Here is an 11,919-nt window from a genome sequence, read left to right on the forward strand (position 1 = left end):
TCAGAGTATTTGTACTCTGCAGTACTGATACTTGTAACTGTATCAGAGTATTTGTACTCTGTAGTACTGATACTTGTAGTTGTATCAGAGTATTTGTGCTCCGCAGGACTTGCAGCGGAGTCGAAAACTGTACTTCCGGTTTGTGTTTAATTGTGAAGGGCCATAGCGGAAGTGTTCCGGGTTGATGTTTCGGTGTTGACGTAGAGCGGCACACAGAAAGAGGAGAAGAAGAAGAAGAAGAGAGGGAGGCTGTGGTGTCCGCGAGGAGGAGAGACAGGCGGAGGAGGAAGAAGAGGAGGAAGATTTACCTTGCAGACAGACAGACAGACAGACGGGACCGGAAAGAAAGAAAAGAATGTGGAATAACCCGCGTGCTGAGCGCGCGACCCCCTGAGGAATATTTGAATTTTTCCTTCTTGTTTTTGTGGATTTGATTCAGCTGCTGCCGACACACACACACACACACACACACACACACACACACACACACCGAGAGTTCAACCCGGTACCGGACGGCTCGTGCGCGTGTCCAGGTGTGTGTCTGAGGCTGTTGTTAAATGAGCTGTGTTTCCAGTGGAGTTCTGCACAGCTGTGACTCTCTGCTGTTTGACCCGTCCACTGCTCCTTCACACCAGACCTCATTCAAAAAAACACAATTTCATAAATTCACAAATTCTGGGAGGAAATCCAAACCGTGCGCGTTTGCCTACTTGTTTGTTTTGTGTGGTTATTGCGCACGTGCGCGTCCACGCCCCCCCGTGCTGCTGCGGATCGATGAGGATGGATTAATTGATGACTTGAGATTGAAATGTTTGAAATGGATGGAGATTAAATCAGACTGGACTTCACACCACAGAAGAAGAAGCACACAAGGTCAGTTTAATTTGATTTATTTATATGCTTATCATTTAAACACATTTGATTTATTCATATGTTTATCATGTAAACACACTTGATTTATTTATATGTTTATCATGTAAACACATTTGATTTATTCATATGTTTATCATGTAAACACATTTGATTTATTCATATGTTTATCATGTAAACACACTTGATTTATTTATATGTTTATCATGTAAACACACTTGATTTATTCATATGTTTATCATGTAAACACACTTGATTTATTCATATGTTATCATGTAAACACATTTGATTTATTTATATGTTTATCATGTAAACACACTTGATTTATTCATATGTTTATCATGTAAACACACTTGATTTATTCATATGTTATCATGTAAACACATTTGATTTATTTATATGTTTATCATGTAAACACACTTGATTTATTTATACTTATATTGTCTTGTAACATCAGCACAACATGATCTCCACAGTACAAAGGATCAACATTTATTCTCTGCAGTAAATAAACAGTTTCAGATTGTTTGTGTTGTTGAACTTTTTAAGTTGTTGTGACACAGTGGGCGTCAGTGTTACTGTGGTACACCTCACATGTTGTCATGGTAACATGTCGTACCTGTACCAGGTGTACTGCTGTCACTTGTAGTTATCCTTTAATGTGGAAGTGATCTTCATAGTGTTACTGTCAGCGTTATGTTCGGACGTGTCACGTTAGGAAGCGTTGCAAAATGAAGCGTTGTGTTATGAAGCATAATGTTAGGAAGCATCCTGTTAGGAGAGGTTGCAAAATGAAGCATTGCGTTAGGAAGCCTCATGTTAGGAAGCATCGTAAAATGAAGTGTCATGTTAGGAAGTCTTGCAAAATGAAGCGTCACATTAGGAAGAGTCACGTTAGGAAGCATCACGCTAAGAAGCATCATATTAGCAAGCGTCATAAAAAGAAGTGTCATGTTAGGAAGCATTGCAAAATGAAGCGTCACATAGGAAGCATCACGTTAGGAAGCGTCGCTAAATGAAGTGTGCGTTAGGAAGTTTCACGTTAGGAAGCATTGCAAAATGAAGCTTCGCATTAGGAAGTGTCAGGTTAGGAAGCTTCACGTTAGGAAGTATTGCGTTACAAAATGTGTTCAGAAGCATTGCGTTTCAAAGCGTTGGATAATGAAACATCACTTTAGGAAGCGTTGCATTACAAAAAGTGTTACAAAGCGTTGCGTTTGAAAGCGTTGGGTAATGAAGCGTTGCATTACAAAAGGATTTATGAAATGGCACCTTTCAAAGCATTGTGTTCAGAAGCGTTGCGTTTGAAAGTGTTGGGTAATGAAGCGTTGCGTTACAAAATGTGTTACGAAGCGGCACATTTCAAAGCGTGTTCAGAAGCGTTGTGTTTTAAAGTGTTGGGTAATGAAGCGTTGCGTTACAAAATGTATTAGGAAGCAACACGTTTCAAAGCGTTGTGTTCAGAAACGTTGCGTTTGAAAGTGCTGTGTAATGAAACATTGTGTTAGGAAGCGTTGCATTGCAAAAAGTATTATGAAGTGCTGCGTTTGAAAGCGTTGGGTAATGAAGCGATGCGTTACAAAACGTGTTATGAAGCGGCACGTTTCAAAGTGTTGTGTTCAGAAGGGTTGCATTTGAAAGTGTTGGGTAATGAAACATTGATTTAGGAAGCGTTGTGTTACAAAAAGTGTTATGAAGCATTGTGTTTCAAAGCATTGGGTAATAAAGCATTGCGTTACAAAATGTGTTGTGAAGTGGCACGTTTCAAAGCGTGTTCAGAAGCGTTAAGTTATGAAGTGTTGCGTTACAAAACGTTTTATGAAGAGTTGTGCTTGAAAGTGTTGGGTAATGAAACATTGCGTTAGGAAGCATTGCGTTACAAAAAGTGTTACTAAGAGTTGTGCTTGAAGTGTTGGGTAATGAAACATTGCGTTAGGAAGCATTGCGTTACAAAAAGTGTTACTAAGAGTTGTGCTTGAAGTGTTGGGTAATGAAACATTGCGTTAGGAAGCATTGCGTTACAAAACGTGTTACGAAGCGGCATGTTTCAAAGTAGGGATGCACCGAAATGAAAATTTGTGGCCGAGGCCGAATAATATTAAACGCTTGGCCGAATACCGTTGTTTAGTTGTTCATTAGTTTTTGCAGATGAACCCTCCAGATTAGTGTTGTCACGGTACCAAAATTGGGACCCACTGTGTGATACCAGTGAAAGTATCATGGTTCTGAGTAGTATCACGATACCACAGCGAAAATGAGGCAGATGTGTCTTTTGTCATTTATAAAAAGATAAATCACTTTTCTATAATACATCAATGATATTTCAATGGAATAAATTACTTATTGACTTATTCATACTTCAAAAACAGCATCAATGAGTGATGAACATAGGGGGGATCAAAATAAAATAAATAAATAAAATAAAAATCAACCAGCCACCCTCCTCCCCTGACAAGTAAAGAACAGTCCCTAAAGTGTGGTGAGGTTTGTGGGCCGTGAACGGCTCGTTTCTCCTCTGACACGTCACATACCTGTGTTCGGCTGGCTCGGCTGTTCAGGTACTTCTGGGCAGTCATGACACCAAGAAGAGGATATTATTGGAACTGACTTATCCGTCGCCCGGTAAGCCGATGGCCGCCGTATTTGACAGGAATACATTAGTCTGTGTCTGTGACCCCCGTTCAACCCACAATCGGTGGGATTCGCCTTTCGTTTCTGCTGCTGGTTGAAATCTGTAGGCTGCTCGCACAGCCTGCTGAATGATTTAAGCCTATTTTGCTCGCTCAAAACTATTTTTAGTCGCAAATGCGAGTGCCGTGACGGACGGATCGCCACACTGCCGACATTTTACTCGGCCCGTCACGGCACGCTGTTTGATTGCGTTATCAAAACACGCCGCTATTATTCGGCCTTGCTTTTAACTTATTCCACCGAACACCGAATGTGTGTTTTTTTGCAATACTCGGCCGAATATATTCGGTTAGTGGTTGGGTAACCCTGAGTTGGGTAATGAAGCATTATAAAGTTACTCTTTGATTGTGATGTTTTTATTTCAGTGTGTGAAATACATTTTTGAGCATGATGTCATGATGAGCTGTGATTGGGGCGGAGCAGATGTGAAGTGATGAAGAAAATGTAGAAACAAATGTGTCCGAAATTTGGCTTCAAATCTGCCAATAAATTTACAGCTCTGTGTGTGTGTGTGTGTGTGTGGGGGGGGGGGGGGGGGGGGCTCATCCATCACACACACAGCTGTCCTTCAATAGTCTGGAGATAAGAGGCGTTATTGAAATCCCAGCTCCCTAACAGCCATCAATCACTCTGTGTGTGTGGATTATGACTTCCTGTGGAAACGAGGCAATGTGCCTTATCAGTCCCCCGGCTGGGTGATAAAACACACACATGTTGGCTGTCATAACGTGGCAGAGTGTGTGTGTGTGTGTGTGTGTGTGTGTGTGTGTGTGTGTGTGTGTGTGAGCTCTACTGAAGCTCCGTTTGAAACATCAAACACAGTTTATTATATAGTGTTGTGTTATAAAGTGTCATGTTATATAGTGTTGTGTTATAAAGTGTCATGTTATATAGTGTTGTGTTATAAAGTGTTGTGTTATAAAGTGTCATGTTATATAGTGTTGTGTTATAAAGTGTCATGTTATAAAGTGTTGTGTTATAAAGTGTTGTGTTATATAGTGTTGTGTTATATAGTGTTGTGTTATAAAGTGTCATGTTATATAGTGTTGTGTTATAAAGTGTTGTGTTATAAAGTGTCATGTTATATAGTGTTGTGTTATAAAGTGTCATGTTATAAAGTGTTGTGTTATAAAGTGTTGTGTTATATAGTGTTGTGTTATAAAGTGTTGTGTTATAAAGTGTCATGTTATATAGTGTTGTGTTATAAAGTGTCATGTTATATAGTGTTGTGTTATAAAGTGTTGTGTTATAAAGTGTCATGTTATATAGTGTTGTGTTATAAAGTGTTGTGTTATAAAGTGTCATGTTATATAGTGTTGTGTTATAAAGTGTCATGTTATAAAGTGTTGTGTTATAAAGTGTTGTGTTATATAGTGTTGTGTTATATAGTGTTGTGTTATAAAGTGTCATGTTATATAGTGTTGTGTTATAAAGTGTTGTGTTATAAAGTGTCATGTTATATAGTGTTGTGTTATAAAGTGTCATGTTATATAGTGTCGTGTTATAAAGTGTTGTGTTATAAAGTGTCATGTTATATAGTGTTGTGTTATAAAGTGTCATGTTATATAGTGTTGTGTTATATAGTGTTGTGTTATAAAGTGTCATGTTATATAGTGTTGTGTTATATAGTGTCGTGTTATAAAGTGTCATGTTATATAGTGTTGTGTTATATAGTGTTGTGTTATAAAGTGTCATGTTATATAGTGTTGTGTTATATAGTGTCATGTTATATAGTGTTGTGTTATATAGTATCGTGTTATAAAGTGTTGTGTTATAAAGTGTCACCTTATGAAGTGTTGTATTATGAAGTGTTGTGTTATAAAGTGTCATGTTATATAGTGTTGTGTTATATAGTGTTGTGTTATAAAGTGTCATGTTATATAGTGTTGTGTTATAAAGTGTTGTGTTATAAAGTGTCATGTTATATAGTGTTGTGTTATATAGTGTTGTGTTATAAAGTGTTGTGTTATAAAGTGTCATGTTATATAGTGTTGTGTTATAAAGTGTCATGTTATATAGTGTTGTGTTATATAGTGTTGTGTTATAAAGTGTCATGTTATATAGTGTCGTGTTATAAAGTGTTGTGTTATAAAGTGTCGCCTTATGAAGTGTTGTATTATGAAGTGTTGTGTTATAAAGTGTCGCCTTATGAAGTGTTGTATTATGAAGTGTCGCCTTATGAAGTGTTGTATTATGAAGTGTTGTGTTATAAAGTGTCATGTTATATAGTGTTGTGTTATAAAGTGTCGCCTTATGAAGTGTTGTATTATGAAGTGTTGTGTTATAAAGTGTCGCCTTATGAAGTGTTGTATTATGAAGTGTCGCCTTATGAAGTGTTGTTTTATGAAGTGTTGTGTTATAAAGTGTTGCCTTATGAAGTGTTGTTTTATGAAGTGTTGTGTTATAAAGTGTCGCCTTATGAAGTGTTGTTTTATAAAGTGTCACCTTATGAAGTGTTGTTTTATGAAGTGTGGCCTTATGAAGTGTTGTTTTATGAAGTGTCGCCTTATGAAGTGTTGTTTTATGAAGTGTCACCTTATGAAGTGTTGTTTTATGAAGTGTTGTTTTATAAAGTGTTGTGTTATAAAGTGTCGCCTTATGAAGTGTTGTTTTATGAAGCGTCACCTTATGAAGTGTTGTTTTGTAAAGTGTTGTGTTATAAAGTGTCGCCTTATGAAGTGTTGTTTTATGAAGTGTCACCTTATGAAGTGTTGTATTATGAAGTGTTGTTTTATGAAGTGTTGTTTTATAAAGTGTCGTGTTATAAAGTGTCGTGTTATAAAGTGTCGCCTTATGAAGTGTTGTTTTATGAAGTGTCGTGTTATAAAGTGTCGTGTTATAAAGTGTCGCCTTATGAAGTGTTGTTTTATGAAGTGTCGTGTTATAAAGTGTCGTGTTATAAAGTGTCGCCTTATGAAGTGTTGTTTTATGAAGTGTCTTGTTATAAAGTGTCGTGTTATAAAGTGTCGCCTTATGAAGTGTTGTTTTATGAAGTGTCGTGTTATAAAGTGTCGTGTTATAAAGTGTCGCCTTATGAAGTGTTGTTTTATGAAGTGTCGTGTTATAAAGTGTCGTGTTATAAAGTGTCGCCTTATGAAGTGTTGTTTTATGAAGTGTCTTGTTATAAAGTGTCGTGTTATAAAGTGTCGCCTTTATCCTGATCTTTTTTCTATTTTGGTGTTTGTTGTCCTTGTGGACAAAGTGCTGAAACACAGGTGTGATCTCAGTGTGGATGGTTTGGTGGTTTGATGATGTCATGTGGATAAAAATAAATAAAATGTAAAGAAATAAACGTGAAATAGGACGTCTGTTCCTCTGTTTTAAAACCGTCTCTGTCTCTCCGTCTGCAGACATGGCCGAGTGAGCTGTGTCCTCGAGACAGACGGTCCTGTCTGAAGCAGAAACCAGAGGACTGCAGGCTCACAGCATGGTGAGGTCAAAGGTCACCTTTATGTTTCTCTGGTGGTTGTGGTCACGACGATCACTCTGTCAAACGTTCACTACGGTCACTGTCAAACAATGAACGTTCACTACGGACTTACGAATGATGTTTAACCAATGATGCATCACTAAACTGTCAATCTACAACGTGTCGCTTTGTTAAATGATGTCTTGCTACATGCTTTAAAATGTTGCTTTACAACGTGTCATATTGTGATGTGTTGCATTGCTGAACGTTGTGCTACTAAATTATGTATAACAAAGTGCAGCATTACTAAATGTAGTGTTATGTAATGTAGCGTTACAACGTGTTGTGTCACAAATTGTTGTGTTACAAAGTGTAGCATTATGTAATGTAGCATTACAAAACATGGCGTTACAAAATGAATTGTTATGAAACGAAGTGGTACAAAATTAAGTGTTACTTAATCTAATGACACGAAATGAAGTGTTACAAAATGAAGCGTTACAAAATGTAGTGTTACAAAATGTAGTGTTACCAATTGTAGCAGTATGAAATGAAGCGTTGTAAAATGAAGCATTAGTTGATGTAGTGTTACACAGTGTAGTGTTATGTAATGTAGCGCTACCACATGTAGTGTTACAGAATGAAGTGTTACAAAATGAAGCTTCACAACATGTAGCGTGACAAAATGTAGCATTATGTAATGTACCGTTAAAAAGTGTAGCGTCATGAACCATCACATTGTCACATGAAGCGTCTCTTTGAAATGTCTCGTCAAAGTTGTGAAACGTCTCAGCTCTGTTGTCATGGTGACGGACTGATCTGTTTCCGTCATGTTTTCTTTCTGTCGCTAAAAAAACTTCTGACTGTGAAATCAAAAATGATTCGATCTCTTGTGTCTTCATACGGTGAAGTTTGTCTCTTCTTTTTAATTCTGTGAAATCAGACATTGTTTTCCTGCAGCCGTGTTCTTCAGTCTCTTCTTTCCTTTTTTTGTGGTGAGTGAAGGATCTCTGCTTCCTCCTCGTCTCAGGCGGCCACCCAGCTGTCTGGATAATTTCCTAATGGCCCTACGGCTGATAGCCAATCAGAGATGGTTCACAACGCCGTGTGACAGGAAATTCAATTAGGCTGTATTTTTTTCCCTTCAGTGTAGCTCTCTCCGTCTCTTCCTGCCGTGGTCTCTCTTTGTTTATCTGGCGCTCTCTCCTCCTTCCTCTTTCCTCCCTCTGTTTCTGGGATCTGTCGAGGGACAGTCAAAGAGACGCTCGTGGTGTCTGATGTCATCCAGGAACACGTGCTACTCGTCTCTCTGTCCATCAGAGGAAAAATGAAATCATACATTTCATGCCTTTTTTCCTCCAGTTTGTCCTTGAAGGTGAATTTAACCCTCTGACAGCTGAGTTCAGGGACTCGTCCACATTGCAAAGAAGTTTAAATAAGATCAGCTGTCATGAACGCCAGATCGAGGTCATCACACAACATTTATCTCTGATAAATCATGAATATAATCAACATGTGATCACTGATCGAGCCGTCTGATTGGACGAGACCAGCCGGTGGTTCAGAGTGATAGTTTGACTACATGGTTACGAACACGTCAGCAGGTGGTTACTGGTTCATCATTGTAAACTGTTGCGTTAGGATGTGTGTCGCCACAAAGTGTCGTGTTATGATGTGTCAGGTTACAGTGTATGACGTGTCACACTATGATGTGTCACTTTCGGCATTGTCACATTATGTTGTGTCCTGTCAACTTCAACTTAACACATTGCTAAATCTTCCGCTTTGAAATGATACATTGCTAAATGACGCAGTCTGAAGTGTAGCGCTACGAAGCGTCGTGTTACGAGTATTGTAACTCCCCAAAAAACCCTTTAACCTCAGGAAGAGCAACTGAGGAGGGATCCCTCTTCCAGGACAGACAGATGTGCAATAGATGTCGTGCAGAACAGATCAACATGATAAATTAACAGTAATCCGTATGACACAATGAGACAGAGAGAGAGAGAGAGAGAGAGAGATGCAGGTAGTGACAGTAGCTTACAACAACATTAATGACAGTAATAATATTATCATTATAATTCTGGCTGTTGTAGGCCCATTTCCACCGCAGGAACTTCAGGGTAATTTTTACGGGGCCAGGGCTGTTGGTGTGTGTCTCCACCACAGGAACCACCCCCGAAGGACAGACTTCCGGAACTTTTACAGGGGCTAAACAAGTCCCTGCCTCGGAGTAGGTACTCAGAACTGCCCCGAGAAACTCCTGGCTGGGGCTTGGGGATTACTTGGCGCTGATTGGATATACTCAAGACGGGATGTGACATCAACAGAAAGTGGCAAAATAGCCGGCATTTTTAAAACTCAGTAGACAAGGGTTAGCTCATTCATAGCTTCAGTAACTCAATAAACAGTCCCTGAAAAAAATATTTTTTCTAGCGGATGTCTTAGTTACAACATGATTGAGCTAGCAAAGCAGTTTTGTGTTGCTATGTGTGGTATTTATTCAGTTTTGGGAAATCACGATGTCTAGAAAGCATCAGTGGCTGCAGCAGCAGCAGCAGCAGCAGCAGCAAAGCTAACATCAGGACGTCATCAGTTAAAAGCCCCCCGTTGTCCGATATGACATGAAACTACTCCAGTTAGCTCAATCATGTTGTAACTAAGACATCCGAAGAGCAACTGAGGAGGGATCCCTGTTCCAGGACGGACAGACGTGCAATAGATGTCGTACAGAACAGATCAGCATAATAAATTATCAGTAATCCATATGACACAATGAGACAGAGAGAGAGAGACAGAGAGAGAGAGAGAGAGATGCAGGTAATGACAGTAGCTTACAACAACATTATTGAAAGTAATAATATTATAGTTATAGTTCTGGCTACTGTGGTACAATATGTTGAAAGTACGTATTAATATCTGGCAGTATACATGTGTGACAATAGTCATATGTGTATAATAACAGTAGAAGTATGACTAATGACTAATGATGGCAGCAGCAGCAGGAGGCATCTGGCAGGACCACGGCAGCAGCACAACCACACACGTCACGCTGTCCAGGCACCGCTGTGATATGAGTTAATCTGAGAGACAGTGGAGCACAAAGGCTCCGGAGAAGAAGCCGAGTTAGTGACATCCAGAATGGCCGAGTTAGTGACATGCAGTAATAGGATGAGAGAGAGAGAGAGAGACAGAGACAGAGAGAGAGAGAGAGAGAGAGAGAGAGAGAGAAGGTGCCCGGTGTATTATAGGGGGGTCCTCCGGCAGACTAGGCCTAAGTCAGCCTAACTAGGGGCTGGTACAGGGCAAGCCTGAGCCAGCCCTAACTATAAGCTTTATCAAAGAGGAAAGTCTTAAGTCTAGTCTTAAATGTGGAGACGGTGTCTGCCTCCCGGACCGTAACAGGAAGATGATTCTACAGGAGAGGAGCCTGATAGCTGAAGGCTCTGGCTCCTGATCTACTTTTGGAGACTTTAGGGACCACGAGTAACCCTGCGTTCTCAGAGCGCAGTGTTCTGGTGGGATAATATGGCACTATGAGCTCTCTAAGATATGACGGAGCTTGACCATTTAGAGCTTTATAAGTTAACAGTAGGATTTTAAATTCAGTTCTGGATTTTACAGGGAGCCAGTGCAGCGAAGCTAAAACAGGAGAAATATGATCTTGTTTCTTAGTTCCTGTTAGTACACGTGCTGCTGCATTCTGAATTAGCTGGAGAGTTTTTAAGGACTTACTAGAGCTACCTGATAATAGAGAGTTACAGTAATCCAGCCTAGAGGTAACAAAAGCGTGGACCAATTTTTCTGCATCTTTTCGGGTCAGGATAGGCCTAATTTTCGCAATATTACGCAGATGAAAAAATGCAGTCAGTGAGGTTTGTTTTAAATGAGAATTAAAAGACAAATCTTGATCAAATATTACTCCGAGGTTTCTTACGGTAGTGCTAGAGGCCAGAGCAATGACACATAACAATGGAAATTTATAGAGTGATTTCTAATGATGTTACCTAAAGGAAGCATATATAGAGTAAATAGGATTTGTCCGAGCACAGAACCTTGCGGAACTCCAAAACAAACTTTGGTACGTAAGGATGATTCATTATGAACGTCAACAAACTGAAAACGATCAGATAAATAAGATTTAAACCAGCTTAGTGCAGAACCTTTTAGGCCAATTAAGTGATCCAGTCTCTGCAGTAGAATTTGCTGGTCAATAGTGTCAAACGCCGCACTAAGATCTAATAAAACAAGTACAGAGACGAGATGATGCGTTGTGAAATGATATGTTGCAAAAGGTTGAGTTACACATTGTAGAGCTATTAAGTGTCAGATAGCTAAATGTTGAATTACAAAATTATGCGTTGCTGAATGATGGGGTTTGAAGTGTAGTGCTACAGATTGTGGCTTTACCAAGTGTCAAGTGGCCAAGTGTGGCATTACACAATAATTGTGCTGTGAAATGTTCTGTTAAGAAATGATGTGTTGCAAAGCGTTGCAATATGAAGTGCGCATTTACTTTTAAACTGGATGGACTCTTTTTAAAATTTTGTTGGAAAAACAGTTGATCAGGAAACTAATTGTCAGATTATTTGATAATGAAATTATCAAATAATAATAATAAAATAATAAAATAACATTTTTGACAGTCAGACCTGAATCCATACTCAATGACAGAGTTAATCAGAGACACGCTGGATGACACGTAGATGATAAGTAGAGCTGCATCTTCAGGAGAAATGTGAAAGTGAAAATACAAAACCTTCATGTTTCTGCACCAAGCCTGAGATGGACATCTGTCAAAAAGAGTTTACTGAGGATAGATCAAGATAGACGTAGCTGTTTCCTCCATGTTCTCCGTCATGTAGGACCAGTTTAAAACGTCCATGTCTCCATCAGTGGAGTTCATCTTTAAGAACACTGTTATACATACATTTTTCTTTCTCAGTGCA

The 11,919-nt window shown here is 39.1% G+C and overlaps 1 protein-coding gene across 1 annotated transcript in view; it reads left to right on the forward strand.

Annotated features, from left to right (window-relative positions):
- The first annotated feature begins 212 nt into the window (after positions 1–212).
- LOC117249942 (BCL-6 corepressor-like) overlaps positions 213–11,919 on the forward strand; it is a 34,121-nt gene continuing 22,414 nt past the window's right edge. The window contains exons 1-2 of the mRNA XM_033615832.2: positions 213–873; positions 6,912–6,991. Of these exons, the coding sequence (XP_033471723.2) occupies positions 6,989–6,991 (3 nt within the window). The 5' untranslated portion in view covers positions 213–873; positions 6,912–6,988. The remainder of the gene's footprint in view (positions 874–6,911; positions 6,992–11,919) is intronic.

The sequence above is a fragment of the Epinephelus lanceolatus genome, chromosome 24 (assembly GCF_041903045.1).
Source record: "Epinephelus lanceolatus isolate andai-2023 chromosome 24, ASM4190304v1, whole genome shotgun sequence".
In the NCBI taxonomy this organism is placed as follows: domain Eukaryota; kingdom Metazoa; phylum Chordata; class Actinopteri; order Perciformes; family Serranidae; genus Epinephelus; species Epinephelus lanceolatus.